Here is a 21288-nt window from a genome sequence, read left to right as displayed (position 1 = left end):
CATCGAGTTTACAAATTAATTTTAGACATTTCATTTCATCAAGCATTCATATTTATAACCAATCAAAATCAAAACATTTATGAGCTATCATTAACCAATTTAACTTGTACAAGTCATTATAACCAAAATCAAATCATCCAAAATTACCAATAGAACCAATGGATAATGTGATATATCTCCAACAAGCTTCCAACCCAATCGAGCTTCCGATAATCATTTCAAAACATATAATAATTATACCTATTACCAATAATAATTCAATTCCAACAATAAACACACATATATATAATATTCATTACCAAATAGCATTCACTTATATTAAAATTATACAAAATATAGTTCATACGAATTTACCAGGCTAAATTGCAGAAATAGCAAAATTTAGGGACATTTTGGAAAATTTCTATTTTTCTCGAATTTTCACCCAATCTTGGTCTAAATTAATATTTCATTCAATTTACTAATTTAAATAATACAACAATCCATTTCATGCAATTTGGTCACTTTTTGACATTTTTACAAATTTACCCTTAAAGTTTCACATTTGTTCAATTTAGTCCCTAAACCTAAAACAGGTAAATTGACCATTTTTAACGAAAACTCATGCTAGTTGAATAATCATATATTTTCCTCCTCCTCCTCTCCATTCCACATCCTTAATGTATACAATATGCTTATATGTAACATTATCTATAATTTCACCATTTATTTATATATTCATTCAAAGTTGTTCACTTGAGTAATAATCACTAAATTATTCATATCTTGAGATATGGAACACCAAATTAAAATCCAATAATTTTTCCCAAAACTAGACTCACATATCTTCTTACCATAAAATTTTCAGAATTTTTAGTTTAGCCAATAAGTACAATTTATTCTTTAAAGTCAGCCCTGTTCTGCTGTCTGACAGTTTCGACCCTTCTTCACTAAAAATTAATAATCTCATTGTACGGGATTCAGATGATGTTCTTGTTTGTTTCTATTAAAAATATACTCATTAAGGATTTTAATTTTGTAAATTTTAACCCCTAATTATTTTTCTACAATTTTTGATGATTTTCCAAAGTAAGAACAGGGGAACCCTAATTCATTCTGATCTTGTCTTAGAAAATTCATTATATCTCATGATTTACAATTTCATTACTTACATAATTTATTTTATAAGAAACTAGACTCAATAAGCTTTAGTTCCATATTTTTCTCATCCTCTAATTCGATTTCCATGATTTATGGTGATTTTTCAAAATTAACCTTCTCTGTGGTCCAAAACTGTTTTAGTGCAAAATCTTGATTACTAAATTTATAACACCCTTATTCCCTTTCTCTATAGTATTTCCCATCACTTTCTCTTATTTTTCTTCACTAAAATATCAAGAACATAGAACCTTACATAATAAAATCCTACATTAACATCAATTTCATACTTTTCAATAATATCAAACTCAAAAATATATTGAAATCTTGATGTTCTTACCTTGCTCTATTGATTTCAATCTTTAGCTTGATTTTCTCTCTCATTCATCCTCTATTTCTTGAATCTAGCTTGATATTCTAACTCCCCATAGTCTCCTTATCAATTTTCTCTCTTGGTGATTATGGAAATTTCTTTGAATTCTAAGTGAAAATGGTGGATTTTTGGTAAAAAGGACCACATTGTAAAGAAAAGAAAACTTTCTTTCTTTCTTCTTCTTCTCACGTTGGTGCATGGGAAAGATGATAATTCTCTTCATCTTTCCTCTCTTTTATATTAATCATTTAATAATAAAATAATAAAAAATCACCTAGGATAGTATAAAATGAATTATAGAGTGAATGATATATTGATTTAAAGGCTGTTGAGTCTATTTTCATATAAAAATAACGGTGCAGCAAAAGGAATTTTATATTTTAAGATATGTAAATTTTGGTGAGACAGGGTCAGAACAGTTTTGGTGTCCCCTGTTTTGAGTTTAGAAAATCATTAAAAATTGTACAAAAATAGTTATGAGATGTAGTTTATATGTATAGATTCCTTATTGAGTCTATTTTCTGTAGAACAAGTAAGAACTTCATATGAAAATCTTACAGTGAGAAAACTTATTTTTAGTGACAAGAGATCAGGACAATCAGGTGGTGAAACAGGGGAGACTTTAACTAATAGACTGTACTAATTGGCTGAACCAAAAATTCTAAAAATTTTATGGTAATTATATATATGAGTCTAGTTTCAGGGAAAATTTATGGAATTAAATTTCGAGTCCCGTATCCCAAGTTATAATTAATTTAGTAACTAATGCGCGATTGGACAGATTGCTGTATATAGTTAAATTTATTTTCAAAACAAATTTTTATGTTTCAATTTAGTAAGATAAGCTAAGTAATACCTCGTGCTCGACTCCGGCAACGGTCTCGGGTAAGGGGTGTTACAAAGATAACCAATTATTATACATGCTCTATATTCAATATTTAAAAAAATACGCTCTACCATGATGGAAGGTGTTTTCATAATATGGAGAAAAGACTTCAGAAAGGTCAAAGTTGAATGTGATAATGCACTTTTTGGTGAATTGATTTGCCATCAAGATGCTAAACTTTGCTGCTCAAAGAACTTCTGAAATGCTTCTCTTAAATTATTTTGTTACTCTCTCCCACAAATGGGAAGTTAAAGAATGAAGAATGGGAAAATAGATGGTGAATAAGGGATAACAGATAGCTAGGGTTATTTATACTTGTAGATATTGTTTATTTTTAGCAAATGAGAGCCTTGAAAATTCGACCTTTATTTTAAAGAAAGTGAGCAGATGACTTTGAAATTTTGCTTGATTCATGGGAGAGAAACCTTGAAATGAGGAGGGGTGTTGGCCAGTCACATAAGAGAATTTTGTGGTTGGTTTTCAATCTTTAATCAAGTCTTGGGTGGCTGATTTAGGCACCTCTATAGACAATTAGTACTTCTCCTCCTTAGTGGACAATTTGGGCTTCTATCTTCTTAGCAAGCTATCCATTTTTGCTGACCCAATTCTTAAGTTAGGTCAAGAGAATTTTCTAAGACCAATAAGCCTTTAATTGAGTCCAAAGATGACCATATCTCAACCCTCTTTTACATGGCTTATGTTGTAGAAATGCTACAGCATTGAGGACCAAAAGGGTGAGCTTCAAAACTGGCTTTTCTTCTAGTACATCAACTGTCTCAAAAATTGCAATCATGTGTTTTAGTATATAAAATGATCAAATTAACAAATTCATCTTAGTATCATTCAACAGGACAAAGTTGTCATAAAAATCTCAAAATTTGTTATCAAACACTTAAATTTTGCATGAATTACCAATCTAGAAGTGCTAAAGATAACTCTATATTTTAGAGTTATTAGTTAGACAGGAGAGGCGACAGTAAAAAATGGGAAAGAAACAAAAGGCTGAGCAGCAGTGCATGTTGACTAGAAGCAAGGCCATTTATGGTGGTGGCTCGATTCGACAACTGATAGCAACGATAGTGAAACACGGTCCACAACTTTAAAAATAAAAAAATAAAGTAGAAAAAAAGTAGGAGAGAGAAAGGAAATGTGGACCATTTGGTGGCTTCTTCGATTAGTGACAACATCGGAACAAGCAGTGATGACAAAAAAGCTAGGTGATCGACGGAGGAAAACCCCAACGCCATTATTTAGAAATGAAAGAGAATGAGGAAAGAGTTGACCAATGCCATTATTTGGACAGAAGAACAAATGTCGTAGTGCGGCTGTAGTGCATGCTAGTGATGGCTAAGGTTGGGAAAGAGAGGAAATGAATAGGAAGAAAAGAAAGAAACAAAATTGAAATAGGAAAGAAAAAATAAGAAAGTGAATTAGAAAAATAGGAGAAATTTGGATAAAAATATTGAAATAAAAAAAAGTTAGGGAATTAGGTCGATATTTCCTAAATTTGGAGAAATGGATATATTTTGGAGAAAGAAACAGAAAATGCATCTTAAGAAAAACATTTTGTAACAAAATATGTATTCTTTCGCATATTAGTTTTTTTATTCAAATGGTCAAATGTTATAAAAATTTTAAAAATTTTAATTAATAAATATATTATAAAAATACTAATTTGTAAAAAGAAAATAAATTTTGTAGAAAGCACTTTTCTATTTCTATCTCTAAAATCTAACATATTTCCATAAATTTGAAAATTTTCAGCCTAACTCACTAATTTTCTTTTTGACGTTTTTGCCTAAATTTTCAAAATAGAATATAAGTAAATATATATTGAAAATAAGAAAAATGTTATAAGATTAAAGTTTACTGTGAAATTGTTCATCTTATTCTTCCCTATTATATCCTATATAAGAAAAGTAAAGTAAAAGAATAAAATAAACAATACACAAAGCACACAAAATTAAACCCCAAAGCCAAGAAACAAGTTTACAAACATCTGAAACTACTGAAACACCACCCATTGAACTGTATGCCAATAACATCTCATCAACATTTATACTTTTGTCGTGACACCTTTTGTCCTTTTCCTTCGAAGGATCGGATCTTTCTGAAACCTCACTTCCACCCCAACTTCGCTTTCAATCCCTGCAAATATCAATCAATAAATTTATACTCATTCCTATTCTTATCTTGTTCCTAAGGAAAGTTAGACTTGGTTGAAATGGTTTTTTGTACCTCTCCCATGACTCTGAAGATACCAATCACAGATTTTGCGGCTCATCTTTCAATCTCATTACCTCGGGATGACTGTGTCACCATCAATTTCAACAAGGGGTATGTGGGAAATCTTAGACCACTCTCGTCCTTTATCGCTTGAGCATCCTTCTTCCAGCAACGGACAACTGTAAATTTTTAAATATCCAACCGAGAGAAGCACGTCTTTTTCCGGAAGAGATTTTAGCTTGGGACACTTACCGATGCCCAATTCTTTAAGAGAGGCGAGGTCTTGAAAGCCCTTGGATGACATGTATTCCAGGTTCTCAAATTCTAAAAGGAAGATACGGGTGAGAGAAGGAGGCAGCATCATTCCAGTCCCTTCTTCTGGGAACGACACCACGTTTGAGCATCCTCCACCTCCGATGGTCAATTGTTGAAGAAAGGTGAGTCTATTTAATCCCCATTCCATAAGTGACCTGTAAATCTTGGGTGCGTTTGATATTGCAAGTGATGTGAGATTGGCAGGGAATCCCTCTGATGGAAATGATATGTCAGCCGAACAGTTGTACACTCTTAATTGTCGAAGGGAGGTGATGCTGGCCATGCACTTAGGAAGGGCTCCAAAATTACCACAACCATCAACTACAAAAGCTCTGAAGCTGGTGGTGGGCAACCCACTTTCTTCAAAAGAAACCAAATTTGAACATGAAAGCAAAAAAATCTCCTGGAGATGGATGAGCTTGTCTAGTCCTCGTGGTAGACATTTAATTCCAGAACTCAAACTTAGAATAGATTCAAGACAAGCGGTTTCCTCAAACTCTTGGGCTATGTATTCCAACTCCGGACATTCGTCAATTATCAAACGTTTAAGCGTTATGGGAAACTTGGTGTTTGAAAATAGGCAACTCAGCTTTTCGCACTGGTTAATTTCGAGAAGTTGAAGCTGATTGCAAATATTTTTGTGCCCCTTCGATGACAAAGACAGTAGAGACGGACACTTATCGATAGACAACTCCTCAAGAAGACAGAGGGTACTACTCATACTCTTATTATCTTCTTTTTCATCAACCAAATACTCCAAATTCTCACAGTTTGTAATACTCAGCTTTTTTAAATTAGGAGGTAAGTTATTCTCTGCAAAAGAAACTAAGCTTCGACAATTACCAATTTCCATCACTGTAAGGAATGTGAGCTCATGTAAGACTTGTGGCAGTCTATTTAGCCTATCACAATAAGCTATCTTCAAAGATTCAACACGTGAAATCTTGTGAGGTTGCAATTCGGCTTCCTCTGCTTCCAAAGACTGCAGTTGAGGACAACCCCAAACGGAAATGAAACGATGTCCAACTAAACTAAACCCATACCGTGATAGAGATGCCAACTCCTCCCAACCATCAATTTCAAAATGTTCTGTGTTTCCAAACCTCAACATTGTCCTATCTGCTGGAATATTAAACTTTGAAATGTTAGAAAGAGACAAAGTTTGCAAAGAGGAAAGCTCCTTTGCAGGAGAAGAGCAATCATCCACCAGTTCTGCACACCCTTGTATACTTAATTCACACAGTGACGGTAAACTTGATACTGAAACTACCAAACTCGTACACCTATGAATTTTAAGTTTTTGCAAGGAAGGAAGATGGGTAGGCAACCTTCCCAACAATTGACGACAGTTTTTGATTGAAAGCTTACGAAGGCTGGGGAGTTTCAAAACCTTCTCGTCTCCTTCACAAGTGTCCCACTCCTTCCAGTTTGGAAGACTCTCAAAAGACAGAATCTCTAATGATGCAAATGGATTCAATTGATTTTCTCCGAAGAGCTCAACACCAATCTTCTGCACTTGATCGAAACCAATAATTGAAAGATCTTTTAACAATGGCAACCTTCCAACTGATGGTAGTGACTTGCAGTTTTTACAATTGCGAAGCTTCAAAGACGACAAATTCTTGAGGGAAGAATCTGCTATCCAAGATGAGAATTTTACACCTCCGTAATTCTCAATGATGAGTTGCTCAAGCTTTTTCGGAGGATGAAGAAAGTCCAACACCCGCTCTTCAACTTCTGTTTTCCTTGTATTATTCTCCAAGTCTGTACCCCATTGCAGTTCTAACCCATCAATCCCTAGCTTCTCATTTAACTTAGCTTCCCTCGCATCTTGACCATTAACATTCTCCAATCCAGAAAGACAAAAATTACCTCTAAGGTTTGACAAATTTTTCAATTCTCTAATAAGAGGTCCATCACCTTCCCCTATAACAAAATTAGATAACGTTTGAAGCTGAGTTAGCTGATCAAATCCGGAGGGCATCCTTTGTATTGAATCCGCACCTCTAATATCAAGAAAATGCAAGTTGACAAGGTTTCCGATCTTCCAGGGTAAATTTTTGAGATTTGAACAATCTCTTAAGATTAAAATCTCCGAATGATAAAGAGTACACAAAGAATCAGGTAAACGATTGATTCGGGTTCCAGAAAAATTTAAGTAGCGTAGATGCTTTAAATTTTCAAAAAAGTCGGGCAAATCATAGATCTCATACCCACCCAAAGAAAGAACCCTTAAGTAGCTAAGACTTGGCAATAATTCATCCAAGACAACGTTAGATAAATAGAAATCCTTATAACTTGGAGCTACTAATGGTAAGAAAGTACGTAAAGAAGTCATTTGATAAAATGCTTCAAACTTCTTTACACTCTGATACGACTCATCGATAACATAAGCTGAGTGGCGAGAACGATGCGAAAACTTTTGTTGCTTTTCACCCTCCAGTCTGCAACATATTTCTCCTGCAACTGATTGAGCTAAATCATTCATAAGATCATGCATCACGAAACGGGAATTGTCTTCACTAGATCTTTGAAAAAATGACCTTGACACTAGATCTTGAAAATATTGGTTTCCAAGACCTTTGCCTTGAATTTTAGCTTTTGATTGCAAGAAACCTTCTGCTCTCCATAACAAGATTATCTCTTCTTCTTCAAATTCATAATCTTTAGGAAATATGGAGCAGTAGGCGAAGCATCGTTTCAAATGAGGAGGAAGATAATGGTAGCTTAATCGCAAAGCCGGAATTAAGCCACATGGATCTTCTGGTAGGTCCCATATCTCGCTCTCATATACTTTTTCCCATTCTCTATGATCCGTAACCGTGCGTAATAAGCTTCCAATGGCTTTTGCTGCCAAAGGTAAGCCGTTGCACCTTCTCACTATGTTCTCTCCAAATTCTTTAAATTGGAGATGCCCATCAAAGTTTCTTGCTTTCAATGCATGCTGAGCAAATATGGATAAACAATCATGATGCGAGAGTTTACCCAAGTAAAACGCTTTCACCGAATCAACATTAGATGAAACCTTTTGGAGTCGAGTTGTTACAATAATCTTGGTTCCTGCTCCAAATGGAGCCCGTAAGATGGTCCAATCACCGTAGCTCTCGTTCCAAATGTCATCTAAAACAAGCAACATCCTTTTTCCGGATAACTTCTCCTTCAACTTGACTTGAAGCAAGTTCAAGTCATTCTCATCGCGTGAGTCAGCATCGAGGGATCTTAAAATCGTCTTTGTTATGTTAACAACATCAAAGTCATCAGAAACGCATACCCAGGACTTGTGATCGAAAGACTCCTTAATGCTGGGATCATTGTAAACAAGCTGAGCAAGAGTTGTTTTCCCCATCCCTCCCATGCCAACGATGGAAAGGACACAAACTCCATCGGAATTGTTACTTTTTTAGTTAAATCAGTCCTTCTTTCAAATTAAGTCAAATTATTACAATTTTTTGAATGGAGATATTGACTAAAAACCTTAAATTTTTAGGTATGACAACTTGAATGACAATCTAAGTGTACTTTATGCTATTTTTTTCGAATTTATATATTTAGAATTTTTATTTGTTTGAATATTTTATAATTTTTGAATTATTTGTTCACGTACTTAAACTTTGTTAAAAATTAAGATTTTAGTTTTCACTTTTGTTTAAAAAAAAAGAGGAGGAAATTTGACTTCTTTTAAAGAATAATGGTCAAATTTAGCTCAAAATAAGAATAAAGGTCAAGTTGACATAAAGATGTAAGCATTAAGGACTAAATTTGGAATTATACCTATTGATCCTTGTATCTAATTACATTATATAAATAGTAAGTGATGACTGCTTTTATTCTGCAGGAATCAGCTACTGTAAAAAAGCCTAATTGTCTAAAAGCAACATTCTTTTCGGTGCCAGAGAATATGAAGGTATAGTATAGTAATATAGCAATTTGTATCCTTATATATTTCACTTTTTTCAATGAAAAATAATATCCTACATATTTCTGATAATTTATGGATTGTATATAAAATTTTCAGAAACCTGATGTTTAATTTGTTTCAAATGTGCAGCAAATGCCGAACAGAAGCTTTACAGGTTGCTGCTGTTGCATATGGTATGTTTACTGTTAGTAACCTTAATTGATTCAATCAAATAAAAACATATTTAATTCATGTAATGGATTCTCAGGGGTTAATTCGGTGGCCTTACATGGACCGGAAAAGGACAAGCTAATGATATTAGGTGAAGGGGTGGATGTAGCATGCTTGACTGAGGCATTGAGGAAGAAGCTTTGCCATGCAAACATTGAAATAGTTGAAGTAAAAGAACCATCACCACCCAAACCACCAGCTCCACCGACACCGCCTCCTCAAATTATATACTGTCAACAACCGCCACAGTTTGAATGTTGCAGAGTGGTTGCTGATCCTTCTCCAGCTCCTTGTACTATTATGTGAATCTAAAATGACACGATTAATTAGCAATTATAACTTCAATTACGGTATGTTTTCTTCGTCGGTTTTATATCAATTTTAGGTACCAAAACAGTAATCTATGTTATCCCATTCGATTGAAGTAGATCTTTATATATTCAAAAGATTTGTTCTATGTTTATATGCAAAATGTGCACATGAGGATTGGTTTTATATCAGTTTTAGGTGCCAAAACAGTAATCTATTTTATCCCATTGGATTGGATTTGAATTTACATATTCAAAAGATTTGTACTATGTTTATATGCAAACCGTGCATATGAGGACAAGAATCACCTATGACTCATTCTACAAGGATATGTTTTTACTGAAACTATGAACAGTATGCTCAATTCGAAAATTAAAATATAATTTTATTATTGCATTGACTTATATTTTTATATATTTTTAAAGATTAAATTAAATTTTTTTTACTATTTTAAAGGGATTAAAGTGATTTTTTTTGGTTTTAGGGTGGCCTGACCCCTACCAGTTCCCTTGGCGTCGGATAAGATGTTGGGTCTAATCTCTTTGAGGTAAAATAAAGAAATTCTTGATGCAAATTGCATTAAGGAAAAATGAGAACTCAAGGAAGAATAGCTATCAACCCAAAATATTAGTTTTTATGAAGGGTATTCTTTAAAATAGAACCTTCGTTGATGTTGTATAAGATAACTGAATGGAAAAGGAAAAGTCAGCACAGCACATGGAGATCCCGAGAAAGGAAGAGACAGAGCGTATTGCGTATATATTTAATGGATTCTAGGAATTTACTTAGAAAACTATATATGCATGGTCCAGCTTACATATGCATTGTCCAGCTTATCACGATTCTCTCTGCTACTATGGGTTGATATGTACTGCTTCAATTCTAGATTAGTCTAAGTAATTTAAGTTTAGTTTCCATAGTTTTTTTTTGTCTATTTTGAGCAAAATCGATTCATACTGATTAGAATATGTTAAAAACTGAACATCGATAATGGTAATATAAAAACATTGTTAAAAAAAAAGAACACAAATTTTTGTAGAAATCCTTTCGGAGAAAAACCACGGGCAGAGGAGAAAAAATTCACTAATGTCGAATTCGAATAATACAAGAGGAGTTTCGACTACATCTATTTATAGGTTGAAAAACCTAATTCTAATCAATGTTATACAATCTCATACATAGTCATAATTCAATACTTTCACAATTTATTGGTATGTTCAACATGCCCTCAAATTATCAAATACATTCAGTGAGTAAGATTATCGATCCAACTTTCAATTTACCTTCAAGGTGGTATAATTTAACAAATCACAATTTCATGTACATTTACAACTTTTGTTGTGTGCATGTATAGCAATCTTTCTAACATTTCATAGCAAATCACTTGTACGAATATATCATGTATAAGCTTTACTTTCATTCAAAAACATGCTATACATACAACCAATCATACATCAAACTAACCAAACATTCATGACAACGTCAATCATTCAGTCATTATTTTGAAACTAACCAATCATACATGTTTGCCGCAGTTTTCGTCGAAAAAGATCCTTTTTTACCTCTAAATTTTGATTTTTTTGGTTTAAAATTGAATTTTGAAACATTCAAATCATTATTTTCCTTATTTATTTGAAGTAAACACCGAATTTTTTTTACAGAATTGTTGTATTATTTTTTCTGATTTGACATGTGTATGGAATATGTCCGATAAATCATTAGAACGTAAGTAATATAATTAAGATAATAACAGTATTTTTATAATATGTCAATCAATTAGTTTAGCTTAATTGGTTAATATGCTTGTTTTTTTCCTTAGTACCTTGGTTCAAATCTTGTTGGTAATAATTTTGAATCTTTTTGTACTTGTTGCATTTATTTTTTAATCAATTAACTCTTCAATATTACATTAATTGACAATTTGAGCTACAATATTATGAATATTAACTACAATACATAATTTGAGCTACATATTACAGTAATACATTAATATGTATTATTAGGGGCAAAATACCAAAAAAATCCTATTTTTTTAAAATTTACCGAAATGGGCCCGGCATTTTATTATTTACCGGAATGGGCGATTTTCCCCAAAATCGCGTTCACATCAGCGCGATGTCAGGGGACGTGTCAGCAAATCGCGTCCACATCAGCGCGCTTTGCTTATGTGGACACAAATCGCACCTACGAGGATGCGGTTTTCTGACACGTCCCCAGACATCGCGCTGACGTGGACGCGATTTCGGAGAAAATGGCCCATTCTACTAAATAATAAAATACTGGGCCTATTTCGATAAATTTTAAAAAAATAGGACTTTTATGTGTAATTTGCCCTAAACTTAAGAGTCATTTTTTTAATAAATATAATTAATTTTCACCAAATATGCCATAATGTAGAAACTTATAGTACCCATGTTTAAAATATTTCATATTTTTATACATTTACAGTTTAGTAATTTACAACATTTGGGTAGTTATTAGGATTATGTTTGTGTCAAATATATAAATATATAAGGAATAAAGTTCTTTCACATCAGCGTTTTTTCCCTTGTGTCGTGGACACATTTTTGCTCGTGCTCAGATTAAATTTTCAAAAAAATATTTTTTAAAAATATTACAAAAATAGATCAATTTTTTAAAAATTTACGAGAATAAGCCTTTATAAAGATCCAAAGTGGCAATACAATTCCTGCTACCAATTAATGTGAAAATAAAATTTACAGACATATTTTTATATAACTAATTATATTTTACAATGTGGAAAATGAGACTTTGAGTTTATATAAATATCTGTTTTGTAAGTTTTATTTTCATATTAATTTGTGGCACAAAAAAAAAAAAGAAATGGTGCTGTCACTTTGGGTCTTTATAAAGACTTATTCTCGTAAATTTTTTAAAAAATTGGTCTTTTTTTGAAATGTTTAAAAAAATGATCTTTTTCTGAAAATTTAGTTCGAGCACGGGCAAAAGCACATCCATGTCAACGTGCTTTTGCCTGATACAAGGACAAAAGCGCTAACGTGGAAACGTTTTTCTAGGTTATCCCCTAAAAACGCTTCCATATCAGTGCGTTTCTAGATTTTCAATCCATACTCGTAATTATTTTTAGAAGCAGCTCATTTCCGTAAAAAAATTCAGGAATGAGCCTTTAGGTACTATGCCCAAATTAATTAAGTAATTATGACTATCTAATTGTAATTATTTATGCCATACAAGTATTGTGTTTTAATGCATAATTTAACAATAAGTTAATTGTTTTAGTTACATACATTATTTTAAATTTTAAATTATTTTTATTTTTATTTTTATTTTAACTTTCTTTATAATTTTTAAAACTTTTTGAAAATTTTATAATTTTTGAAAAATATAAATTTTGGAATTTTTATAAATATTTTGAGTTTAAAATTTATTTTGAATTTTGAAAATTATTTTGAATTTTTGTAATTTTGTTGAGAAAGATCAATTTGCTTATTTTCAAACTTGACAAGGACCAAAACGGTATGTACATCAATCTGTTATTCAAATTATTAGAGTTATTCGAATTGTAAAATTCAACTCAATTCGAACTCGAAACTCGAATTACTTATTCGAGTTGCCTCAAATAATTCAAATAACTCAATTCGATTAACTCAAAATTAAAAAAATTTGATTTTTCCAAATCGAATCAGGTTTTGTTCATATCTATCTATGGATGTCAAGTTTATTGTCAAATATTTAAATTTTAAACAGTAAAATTTAATTTAATTTTAAATATATAGAAATGGTACCTATATTTTTTATTTAGGTGTGATTTGTCACCCCAAAAGTAAAACATATCATTTTAATAAAATTTTAAATCAAATTAAAATTTATTAAAAGATAATTTTTAGTCTACAAAACAAAATTTGAATTCGGATGTAATGTTCCACGTGAGGAATATATCAATACCCTCATGATGCTTGATAACAAAATGGTACCATTAGTCATATGTTATCCTTAATTTTTACCAAATTAATTTTTGAGTGTCGTCGTGCCATTAGCGGCACCAGTTTGTATAATTGTCCACCCCATAAAAATACCGGTATTTTAGGAGAAAAAGAAAAAAAAGAAAAAATTATTTTAATGAGTGTCGTCGTTATCATTGGCGGTACTAGTGTTTTTTTTAAATGTATCAAAGTTTTTGTAAAAAGTTTTTTTTTCTGTCGTTCTCCTTGGCGACACCCATCAGAAAAAATAATATTTTAAAAAAATAGAATTTTTTTTGTGTTGCCATTACCATGGGCAACACCGGTGTATTTTTTTGTTAGAAAGTTCGATTTTTTTAGCGTCATTTTTCTCATTGGCATCACTAGGCTATTTTTTTTTCCATTAAAATTTTTTGTTGCCACCAAGCTCTTTGCCGACACCAATCCTCCTAGATTCGCCTCTAGTATATCTATTAATAATTATTCAAAATTTTAAAATTAAAATCATTAAAAAATATTTTTTAATAAGTTTAATAATTTTTAATTTTTTTAAAAATTAATTAATTATTGATTTGACATTCATGTGGTATTTCACGTGTGTCACGTCAACAAAATTAATATATGTTAATTTTTCCATCCATTTTGGGTGATTTGATAAACAAAAGCAAGTTTAAAGTTTGAAAGAAGTAAAAAATTAAATAAATGAGTAATTTTTTTATAAAGTTAGAAAGCCAAATAAGTCATTTTACCTTTTAAAAGTACTACAATTCCCATAGATATTATATACATTCATCTTTGTCTCTTCTCCTCTTAGTTCAATGTGATTTTTATTAACTATTTCTAATCTTTTTAAAGGCAAACAAATATTTAAACATAATCTTAATTGAAAATAAATTATAAATATAAAATATAAGTGTTTTTCTATAATGCATTTTTATATTTTTACTCTTTTAATAATTATACATATATAAAAATAAAATGATAAATTTATATAGCAGTTATCATCTTATTTTTCCTTAACATATTTAAAAAAACTTAAATAAATTTTGAGATAAATAATTTATTTGAGGTAAAAAGAAAATGAACAATAATTAACTTAAACATAAACAAATGCTAAAATATGTTGTTAGTCCCTATATTTTTATAAAATTTGAGATTTAGTCCATATACTTAAAAAGTTAAAAATCAATTCTGCTACATTTTTACTTTAAAAATTTTAGTTCAATCATTATCGTTATTAATAGTTTATATTAAAACTTGTTAACTTGACATGTTTATTTTCCGTCAAACATATGTTACATTACATGAGGGCAAACCTAGTCATGATGTCAATATGACTTTGGTAAATACATGCAATTTTAATGATTGGGCTATTATTTTTAAATAAAAATGTAGGAGGAGCTAATTTTAAATAAAAATGTAGGAGGAGCTAATTTTTAACTTTGTAAAGTATAGGGACTAAATATGAAATTTGGTCAAATTACAAGGACTAAAAGCAGATTTTAACAATAAATAAATGTTTTAATTTATTTTATCCAATAAAAGAAAATAGAGGGTTGATTTTGTATTTTCACTCCTTCGATAACCTTTGCTTCCATTTCAATTCAAGTTTTTCAAAAATCCAAAGGCCGGCCTTTTTCTCGTTTAGTTTCCTTTTCATTTTCCCAGTAAACAAACAAAACTCATTAACATCGTTTCGAAGCCAAAACAAGACTGAATTCATGGTGAAAGGAGGGCAAAACTTGCCGGCTGACGTCATCCAAATAATCGATCAGCTAGAGCGCCATTGCTTATCTCCCGATGGATCTCTTATCTCCAAATCCGCCTACTACGATCTCCAGCTCGTATTCTCTATTAAAATTTGATTTTTTTTCTTGTGTAATTCCTTCATCTTCTTTTTTCAAGTAATCTGATGAATTTCGATTTTCAGGCGAGGGAGGAAATGTCGAGAGAAAGATTACGCTACTTAGAAGCAATGGTGATATTCTAATTTAATTTTCATTTACTGGATTTTTTTTTTTGTTATGAATTTCGTAAGAAAATGAAATGTAAAATTCTTGTCAATTTTTGCAGGCAATTTACTGTGAAGCAATGGCTATGGTGGAAGAGTATCAGCAAGCAGTTTCCGTGGCGAATCTTGGAGGGATTCGAGATATTCAAGGTTTTTATCCGCAGCTTGGATTGAAGAATTTTCCTCAGGTTTCATATTCATTTCATTAATTTTTATTTTCTAAATTTTCTTTTTGAATGTTTGCGGTTAAAGGAGAAACTTATTGGACATTAGATATATGAATTTCTTTTGGAACAAAAAGAAAGTGCAATTGATATTTTCTTGAAAGGTTAGATTTTAAATGGTATGATTTTCAATTTTAATTTTTAATTTTATAAGGAAAGTGCAATTAATACCTGTTTCCAACCCTCACACTTGAGTAAGGAATAGCAGAGTTTGCAACTTCTTTATAAAATTGTTAAGACGAAAGTAAAGAAAAAGCGTTTTATGAAAAATAAGCAGCAAAAGTGATAAGAAAACAGTCTTTATAGTTGGGAATCTGATAAGGGTTCTACTCTGTGTTTATGAACTTTAGGTTTATGAGACTCTAGAGCATCGATTAGTTGTTGCAGAAGCGGCTCAAAGATTGAGACTTCCACTAATATCTAAAGATGGGGAAATTCATGAGGAAGAAATTGAGAAATGGAGTACTATGTCACGGAGTTCGCTTGATAGTACTAGTACCAGTGTCACTATCAGCTCGAGTTCAAACTCATTGAATTATGCAAATAGTGCTGCAACCAGTGGTGCAGCTGCAAATAATACTGGTGATTCAGGAGAACCTGGTGTTGGTGGTGTGCCTAATCGTTTTCTTGGAATCACACCTGCTTATTTGTGGCAAACTCAGCTTCAACGAGTACCATTGTCAATGGTATGAAAACTTTGTTTCATGATTGCAGATGGAAGTTTTAAGATCTTTAATTACAAATGCGGCCCTTGTTTCAATTGTCATAAACTTTCTTACAAGATCATGACACATTTCTATAATTTTTATTAATTTGCAATTTTAGGATATGGCTGACTATCAGTTAACTCTTTCAAGGGAGATTGATGCTCGGTTGAAATCTAAGTGTGACAAGTTAGCTGATGCCTTTGTTGATGATATTGGTACGTTCATATATCTTTATCCTTTTTCACTTCTCAACATGCCTAATAGTTTATATATCCCCATTGTTTTAACATGTTGTCGGAAACAATGCATCCTTCATAATGTTCTGTCCCAAAATTCCTCACTGGTTTGTGACATCAATCCTTAGATCTTGTTGCCCATCATTTTATTGCAAAAGGCGTAGATTACATATGACGAAATTAGAATGTGAGAGAAAATATATGAAGCATATTTGCTTCTTGGAATTGTGGTCCCGTAGGGGTACTATTCTTTTTGTGCTGCAGACTCATCTTCTGGAAGTCAAAGTTCAAGCTCTCAGCATCCAGAAAGGTATTAGTTACTTTCTCCACCTTTTTGATGTGGTTCGCTTAGATGCTTGATGTTGATTACCTGTTTGTGATATTTATTTTACCAGGGTTAAGTTTATAATTGAGGAGATTGAGAGGGAAGAAGCAGCTTTGCGAGAGGATCTCTATTCCGCAGATAGGAAATTTGCAGAATATTATAATGTAGGTTAATAGAAATCCATATGAGACTGAGTTCTCTTAACAGGAGTTTTTCGTGGATCACATAGTGTTTTGAGAACGGGTTTGCTCTATATTTTTCACGACGCGTGATGTAAAACAATCTCTCTTATCAGGTCCTAGAGCAAATACTTGGAGTGCTCATTAAGCTCGTCAATGATTTGAAGTTGCAACATCAACATCAATATGTAAGCTTTTATACTCTGGGAGTTATTTTCCAGCGTCTGTTGAGGGTTTTATATGTTCTTCCATGGACTGATCTTTAAACTCATCTTTTACTTTGCAGGATGAATTACAGAAGACGTAGATCTGCAAAAGGTGTGAGACCATGAGTGCAAAACTAAGGTTTGTGGCCCTATATTTCTTGCTGTATTGTGGATAGCTCCCATTCTTATCATTTTTTTAAGCGTCTCTTTTATTTGTTTATTTTAAAGCAAAACTGGAGTAGCATAAGAGACACTTTGTTTTGATCTAAATCTGGCTTCTATTGTCTCAGGGTGTTGGAGCATGTTCTCTTGCTTGAAACTTATACACAAGAGTCGATACCAGCACTACACAAAATACGGTACTTTTAAGAGTGATATACATAATTATCAATACAAATTACGGTTCGATTTTTGGCCATAACCATGTCCAACATTGTTGGCAGGAAATATCTTGTCGAGGCTACCGAAGAAGCCTCTCCTGCGTATAATAAAGCTGTATGTAAAATCTTCTTTACCTGGTTTGGTAGCCTAATGTTTGATTAGAATATACTTGGTTTTTCATTCAAAATTATGCATATTTTCGTAACTCAGGGTTGTTTCTGATTCGGGTTTTTCTTCTTTCTTGCCTGTCTCAATATCAATTTGTGCTACAACCCTTTTAAACAGGTAACACGCCTACGTGAGTATCAAGGTGTCGATCCTCACTTCGATACAATTGCAAGGCAGTACCATGATGTTGTTAAGGTAACATCAGCTTCAAAATTAACTGGTGTTTCACTCAAGTTTCCTTTTGAACAAAACATTAACGCCGCCGGTTTACGTTACAGAAACTAGAAAATATGCAATGGACGATTCACCAAGTCGAGATGGACCTCAAGCGCTTACCAGATCATGCGAGCTCATAATTTTCGGATCCCATTCGATTTCACCAGTTGAATGGTTTGTATCATCCTTTTTGTTTCTATGGTTGGATCTAGAACGATTTTGAACAAATCCCCCAGTCAATTGCTTGTCGTGTTCCATAAACTAACGTTGGTGAAAAGGATTCTTTGTGTGCTATATGATCCCTTTCAGTTTGATTCCCTCGGGATGACTATTTTACCATTAATTTCAACAAGGGGTATGTGGGAAATCTTAGACCACTCTCACCCTTTATCGCTTAAGCACTCTTCTTTCAGCAACGGACAACTGTAAATATGTAAATATCCAAGCGAGAGAAGCACGTCTTTTTCCGGAAGAGATGTTAGCTTGGGACATTCGCCAATGTCCAATTCTTTAAGAGAGGCGAGGTCTTGAAAGCCCTTGGATGACATGTATTCCAGATTCGCAAATTCTAAAAGGATGATATGGGTGAGGGAAAGAGGAAGCATCATTCCAGTCCCTTTTTCTGGGAACGACACCACGTTTGAGCTTCCTACACCTCTGATGGCCAATTCTTGAAGAGAGGTGAGTCTATTTAATCCCCATTCCACAAGTGACCTATAAATCTTGAGTGCCTTTGAGATTGTAAGTGATGTGAGATTGGCAGGGAATCCCTCCAATGGAAATGATATGTCAGCCGAACAGTTGCGCACCCTTAATCGTCGAAGGGAGGTGGTGCTGGCCATGCACTTGGGAAGGGCTCCAAAATTTCCACAACCATCAACTACAAAAGCTCTGAAGCTGGTGGTGAGCAACCCATTTTCTTCAAAAGAAACCAAATTTGAACACAAAAGCAACCAAATCTCCTGGAGATGTTTGAGCTTGCCTAGTCCTCGTGGTAGAGAATTAATTCCAGATCTGAAAAATAGAATAGATTCAAGACAAGCGGTTTCCTCAAACTCTTGGGCTATGTATTCCAACTCTGGACATTCCCCAATTATCAAATGTTCAAGTGTTATGGGAAAACTTGGTGTTTGAAAATAGGCAACTCAGCTTTGAGCATTCGGTAATTTGGAGAAGTTGAAAGCTGACTGCAAATATTTTTGTGCCCCTTCGATGACAAAGACATTAGAGACAGACATTTATAGATAGACAACTCCTCAAGAACACAGAGGGTACTACTCATACTCTTATTATCTTCTTTTTCATCAACCAAATACTCCAAATTCTCACAGTTTGTAGTACTCAGCTTTTTTAAATTAGGAGGTAAGTTATTCTCTGCAAAAGAAACCAAGCCTCGACAATTACCAATTTCTATCACTGTAAGAAATATGAGCTCATGTAAGACTTGTGGCAGTCTATTGACCCTTTCACAGTCATATATCAGCAGAGATTCAACACATGAAATCTTGTCAGGTTGCAATTCGGTTTCCTCTGCTTCCAAACACTGCAGTTGAGGACAACCCCAAACGGAAATGAAACGATGTCCAACTAAACTAAACCCATACCGTCAATTTCAAAATGTTCTGAGTTTCCAAACCTCAACATTGTCCAATCTGCTGGAATATTGAACTTTGAAATGTTAGAAAAAGACCAATTATCATACATATATAAAAGTAAAATAATAAATTTATATTGAAAAACGAAGCAAGATAACCAATTATCATATATGCTCTATATTCAATATTCAAAAAAATCCGCTCTATCATGTCGGAAGGTGTTTTCATAATATAGGGAAAAGACTTTAAAAAGGTCGAAGTTGAATGTGATTATGCACTTTTTGTTGAATTGATTTGCCTTCAAAATGCCAAACTTTGTTGCTCGAAGAACTTCTAAAATGCTTCTCTCAAACTCTTTTTGTTGCTCTCTCCCACAAATGGGAAATGAAAGAATGAAAAATGAGAAAAGAGATGGTGAATAAGGGATAACAGAATAGCTAGAGTTTTTTATACTTGTAGATATTGGCTATTTTTAGCAAATGAGAGCCTTAAAAATCCGACCTTTATTTTAAGGAAAGTGAGTGGATGACTTTGAAATTTTTGCTTGATTCATGGGAGAGAAACCTGGAAATGAGGAGGGAAGTTGGCCAGTCACATAAGAGAATTTTGTGGTTGGTTTTCAATCTTTAACCAAGTCTTGGGTGGCTGATTTGGGCACCTCTATGGACAATTAGGACTTCTCCTCCTTAGTGGACAATTTGGGCTTCTATCTTCTTAGCAGGTTATCCATTTTTGCTGACCCAATTCTTAAGTTGGGTCAAGAGAATTTTCTAAGACCAATAATCCTTTAATTGGATCCAAAGATGACCATATCTCAACCCTCTTTTACATGGCTTATGTTATAGAAATGCTACAGCATTGAGGACCAAAAGGGTGAGCTTCAAGGCTGGCTTTTTTTCTAGTACATCAATTGTCTCAAAAATTGCAATCATGTGTTTTAGTATATAAAATGATCAAATTAGCAAATTCATCTTAGTATCATTCAACTGGATAAAGTTGTCATAAAAATCTCAAAATTTGTTATCAAACACTTAAAATTTGCATGAATTACCAATCTAGAAGTGCTAAAGATAACTCTATATTTTAGAGTTATCAGTTAGACAGGAGAAGCGACAGTAAAAAAAGGAAAGAAACAAAAGGCTAAGCAGTAGTGCATGTTGACTAGAAGCAAGGCCATTTATGGTGGTGGTTCGATTTGACAACGGAGAGCAACGATAGTGAAATGCGGTCCACGGCTTTAAAAATAAAAAAATAATAAAGTAGAAAAGAAGCGGGAGAGAGAAAAGAAATGTGGACCATTTGGTGGCTTCTCCGATTAGTGACAACATCAGAACAAGCAGTGATGACAAAAGAGCTAGGTGATCCGCGGAGGAGAACCCCAACACCATTATTTGGAAATGAAAGAGAATGAGGAAAAGAGTTGACCGATGCCATTATTTGGACAGAAGAACAAATGTCATAGTGTAGCTGTAGTGCATGCTAGTGACGGCTAAGGTTGGGAAAGAGGAAAAGAATAGGAATAAAAGAAAGAAACAAAATTGAAATAGAAAAGAAAAAACAAGAAAGTGAAATAGAAAAATAGGAGAAAATTGGATAAAAATGTTGAAATAAAAAAAAAAGTTGGGGAATTAGGTCGATATTTCTTGAATTTGGAGAAATAGATTTATTTTGGAGAAAGAAACATAAAATGCATCTTAAAAAAACATTTTGTAACAAAATGT

At 32.8% G+C, this 21288-nt stretch overlaps 3 protein-coding genes and 1 pseudogene across 3 annotated transcripts; 2 read left to right on the top strand and 2 right to left on the bottom strand.

The window, feature by feature from the left end:
• Positions 1 to 4692: 4692 nt before the first annotated feature.
• On the bottom strand, positions 4693 to 8292 carry LOC105768433 (putative disease resistance RPP13-like protein 1). Its single transcript, XM_012588347.2, has one exon. The coding sequence runs from the start codon at positions 8290 to 8292 to the stop codon at positions 4693 to 4695; it is 3600 nt and encodes a 1199-aa protein (XP_012443801.2).
• Positions 8293 to 8751: 459 nt separating this feature from the next.
• Positions 8752 to 9529, top strand: LOC105784809 (heavy metal-associated isoprenylated plant protein 47). The gene is made up of 3 exons (XM_052630521.1): positions 8752 to 8846; positions 8986 to 9029; positions 9104 to 9529. The coding sequence occupies exons 1-3, from the start codon at positions 8752 to 8754 to the stop codon at positions 9370 to 9372; spliced, it is 408 nt and encodes a 135-aa protein (XP_052486481.1). The 3' UTR covers positions 9373 to 9529.
• Positions 9530 to 14905: 5376 nt separating this feature from the next.
• Positions 14906 to 19475, top strand: LOC105768439 (AUGMIN subunit 4-like; annotated as a pseudogene).
• LOC128041157 (putative disease resistance protein At4g19050) lies at positions 18353 to 21001 on the bottom strand. Its single transcript, XM_052630520.1, has 3 exons — positions 20864 to 21001; positions 19161 to 19515; positions 18353 to 19050 (listed from the first exon to the last, which is right to left on the bottom strand). The coding sequence occupies exons 1-3, from the start codon at positions 20999 to 21001 to the stop codon at positions 18353 to 18355; spliced, it is 1191 nt and encodes a 396-aa protein (XP_052486480.1).
• Between the last annotated feature and the right edge of the window lie 287 nt (positions 21002 to 21288).

This window comes from Gossypium raimondii, chromosome 5 (assembly GCF_025698545.1).
Source record: "Gossypium raimondii isolate GPD5lz chromosome 5, ASM2569854v1, whole genome shotgun sequence".
Lineage (NCBI taxonomy): Eukaryota > Viridiplantae > Streptophyta > Magnoliopsida > Malvales > Malvaceae > Gossypium > Gossypium raimondii.
This window is presented reverse-complemented; position numbering and strand designations above follow the sequence as displayed.